Source organism: Diaphorina citri, unplaced genomic scaffold (assembly GCF_000475195.1).
Source record: "Diaphorina citri unplaced genomic scaffold, Diaci psyllid genome assembly version 1.1 scaffold554, whole genome shotgun sequence".
Lineage (NCBI taxonomy): Eukaryota > Metazoa > Arthropoda > Insecta > Hemiptera > Psyllidae > Diaphorina > Diaphorina citri.
The window spans coordinates 441,024-444,907 of NW_007377988.1; the positions used below are offsets into that span (position 1 = coordinate 441,024).

Sequence of the window (3,884 nt, forward strand, 5' to 3'; positions counted from 1 at the left end):
TTGGTTTTTTTTTTTTTTTTTGTAAAATTACATGATCATGGAGGCCATTTCTCGTCAAAAAAACGGAAAATGACAGGATTACGACTAGGAAAATGCTCGCGCAAAAGTGATGATGAGTCGATTTTATCATGCTAACGCGTTGTTGAACAGTTTTCGACTCCAGGGTGACTAATTTTCATATGTTTACAATCAATCTGTCAAAGATTGGGCAAGATGATGAGATCAACTTCTCTAGTGTGTATGGGACACGAGGTGAGTGGATACCAACCACGGGCAACGTTACTTAACTTGAGTGATTTAACTTATCCACTGTGTATGAGACTCGAGGTGAGTGTAGTGGTCAAGATGCTCGCCTGGTAGTCAGGAGGTTGATCCCAAGGAGACTTTTGATCTATATTTTGCAAATAACCTTTTTTTTTTACTTCCAGGTAATTCGACGCGTGAGTATAAGCTCGTTTCGTGTGGCAATGACGATAATCTACTCAAGCTGTGAATCCTGTCCTATGACCATTGGCCAGTCTTCAAGGTCACACGTCTCTGATAAATATTTTCAAGGTCACACGTCTCTGATAAATGTTTTCAAGGTCACACGTTGGCTGATAATTTTTTTCAAGGTCACACGTCTCTGGTAAATGTTTTCAAGGTCACACGTCTCTGATAAAAAAATGTTTTCAAGGTCACACGTCGGCTGATAAATGTCTTCAAGGTCACACGTCTGATAAATGTCTTCAAGGTCACACGTCGGCTGATAAATGTTTTCAAGGTCACACGTCTCTGATAAATGTCTTCAAGGTCACACGTATCTGATAAATGTTTTCCTTTTTTTCCCCCCTCACTTTCAGATAACTCGACGCGGGATTACAAGCTCGTTTCGTGCGGCAATGACGACAATCTACTCAAGCTGTGGATCCTGTCCTATGACCTTGCCAGAGGTCGAGTATCTCTCTCCCCATTGGCCAGTCTTCAAGGTCACACGTCAGCGGTTACCAGTGTGAGGTTCAATCATAAGTCGTCCCTACTGGTGTCGGGGTTTCAGATAACTCGACGCGGGAGTACAAGCTCGTTTCGTGCGGCAATGACGACAATCTACTCAAGCTGTGGATCCTGTCTTATGACCTTGCCAGAGGTCGAGTATCTCTCTCCCCATTGGCCAGTCTTCAAGGTCACACGTCTGCGGTTACCAGTGTCAGGTTCAATCATAAGTCGTCCCTACTCGTGTCGGGGTCTATGGACAAGACAGTGAAACTGTGGGACGTAAGTAACAAATGCTTCTCTGTGACCGAGTTGTTAATGGAATAGTTTATCATGGACACTCGTTGCTTTGTTGAAAGCCCAGAAGAGTGTAGGTAGTAGAACAGCCGCGGAAGGCATTAAAAGTTCATAGAATATATATACCTTGTTTATCCTGCTCGAATGAGACTGAAAAGTCCCTTTACAGCCTGTTCATTGTTCACACTGTACAAATTTATTATACAAACTTATTTTTATTAATTTATTTATTATACCAACGGGCCGACTTTACTAACTTGTTTACAAAAGTCCCTAGCTGTAGCTACATCTAACAAACCTAGCATTTACCTAGGTATATTTCCCCCCAGGTGCCCAGTCTGACTTGTATCAAAACTCTCGAATCCCACACGCGCTACGTAACGTGTTGTACATTTTCCTGTGATGATAGCCTGCTAGCTTCTGGATCGAACGATAAGACGGTCACCATTTGGGATATGCGAGGCAACCTGGGTGTGGACGTGCCTTTGAACTATTGCTGTGTAAGTATTCAAATAGAATAGAATATACCTTGATAATTCTGCTCAAATGAGACTAAAAAGTCCCTTCACCCCCGCAGTCTAAACGAGGTCTCGTTTATTTTGTGGGTTTAATAACATAATGTAATAACAAAAGTTTAGAACAGAAGACCTTACTTAATTTAGGAGGGAAAAAAAACAAGGTAGAGCTTTTTTTCTCAATTCAAGGTGTTCTTAATCAATATTGTAAAATGTGTTCCCCATAAAATGTCGAAATATGTAATAGTTGGTAAACTGTCCAATTTTTGATATTAAGGTAAACTGTCCTATATTTGATATTAAGGTAAACTGTCCAATTTTTGATATTAAGGTAAACTGTCCTATATTTGATATTAAGGTAAACTGTCCAATTTTTGATATTAAGGTAAACTGTCCTATATTTGATATTAAGGTAAACTGTCCAATTTTTGATATTAAGGTAAACTGTCCTATATTTGATATTAAGGTAAACTGTCCAATTTTTGATATTAAGGTAAACTGTCCTATATTTGATATTAAGGTAAACTGTCCAATTTTTGATATTAAGGTAAACTGTCCTATATTTGATATTAAGGTAAACTGTCCAATTTTTGATATTAAGGTAAACTGTCCTATATTTGATATTAAGGTAAACTGTCCAATTTTTGATATTAAGGTAAACTGTCCTATATTTGATATTAAGGTAAACTGTCCAATTTTTGATATTAAGGTAAACTGTCCTATATTTGATATTAAGGTAAACTGTCCAATTTTTGATATTAAGGTAAACTGTCCTATATTTGATATTAAGGTAAACTGTCCAATTTTTGATATTAAGGTAAACTGTCCTATATTTGATATTAAGGTAAACTGTCCAATTTTTGATATTAAGGTAAACTGTCCTATATTTGATATTAAGGTAAACTGTCCAATTTTTGATATTAAGGTAAACTGTCCTATATTTGATATTAAGGTAAACTGTCCAATTTTTGATATTAAGGTAAACTGTCCTATATTTGATATTAAGGTAAACTGTCCAATTTTTGATATTAAGGTAAACTGTCCTATATTTGATATTAAGGTAAACTGTCCAATTTTTGATATTAAGGTAAACTGTCCTATATTTGATATTAAGGTAAACTGTCCAATTTTTGATATTAAGGTAAACTGTCCTATATTTGATATTAAGGTAAACTGTCCAATTTTTGATATTAAGGTAAACTGTCCTATATTTGATATTAAGGTAAACTGTCCAATTTTTGATATTAAGGTAAACTGTCCTATATTTGATATTAAGGTAAACTGTCCAATTTTTGATATTAAGGTAAACTGTCCTATATTTGATATTAAGGTAAACTGTCCAATTTTTGATATTAAGGTAAACTGTCCTATATTTGATATTAAGGTAAACTGTCCAATTTTTGATATTAAGGTAAACTGTCCTATATTTGATATTAAGGTAAACTGTCCAATTTTTGATATTAAGGTAAACTGTCCTATATTTGATATTAAGGTAAACTGTCCAATTTTTGATATTAAGGTAAACTGTCCTATATTTGATATTAAGGTAAACTGTCCAATTTTTGATATTAAGGTAAACTGTCCTATATTTGATATTAAGGTAAACTGTCCAATTTTTGATATTAAGGTAAACTGTCCTATATTTGATATTAAGGTAAACTGTCCAATTTTTGATATTAAGGTAAACTGTCCTATATTTGATATTAAGGTAAACTGTCCTATATTTGATATTAAGGTAAACTGTCCTATATTTGATATTAAGGTAAACTGTCCAATTTTTGATATTAAGGTAAACTGTCCTATATTTGATATTAAGGTAAACTGTCCTATATTTGATATTAAGGTAAACTGTCCTATATTTGATATTAAGGTAAACTGCCCTATATTTGATATTAAGGTAAACTGTCCTATATTTGATATTAAGGTAAACTGTCCTATATTTGATATTAAGGTAAACTGTCCTATATTTGATATTAAGGTAAACTGTCCTATATTTGATACATATTAAGGTAAACTGTGCTGTATTTGATATTAAGGTAAACTGTCCTATATTTGATATTAAGGTAAACTGTCCTATATTTGATATTAAGGTAAACTGTC

At 34.2% G+C, this 3,884-nt stretch overlaps 1 protein-coding gene across 1 annotated transcript in view; it reads left to right on the forward strand.

Moving 5' to 3' along the window:
* Window positions 1-1,769, forward strand: part of LOC103510053 (uncharacterized WD repeat-containing protein alr3466-like) — a gene marked incomplete at its 3' end in the record, with an annotated part of 3,134 nt that extends 1,365 nt beyond the window's left edge. The window contains exons 3-6 of the mRNA XM_026824221.1: window positions 204-252; window positions 843-1,029; window positions 1,224-1,254; window positions 1,599-1,769. Of these exons, the coding sequence (XP_026680022.1) occupies window positions 204-252; window positions 843-1,029; window positions 1,224-1,254; window positions 1,599-1,769 (438 nt within the window). The remainder of the gene's footprint in view (window positions 1-203; window positions 253-842; window positions 1,030-1,223; window positions 1,255-1,598) is intronic.
* Between the last annotated feature and the right edge of the window lie 2,115 nt (window positions 1,770-3,884).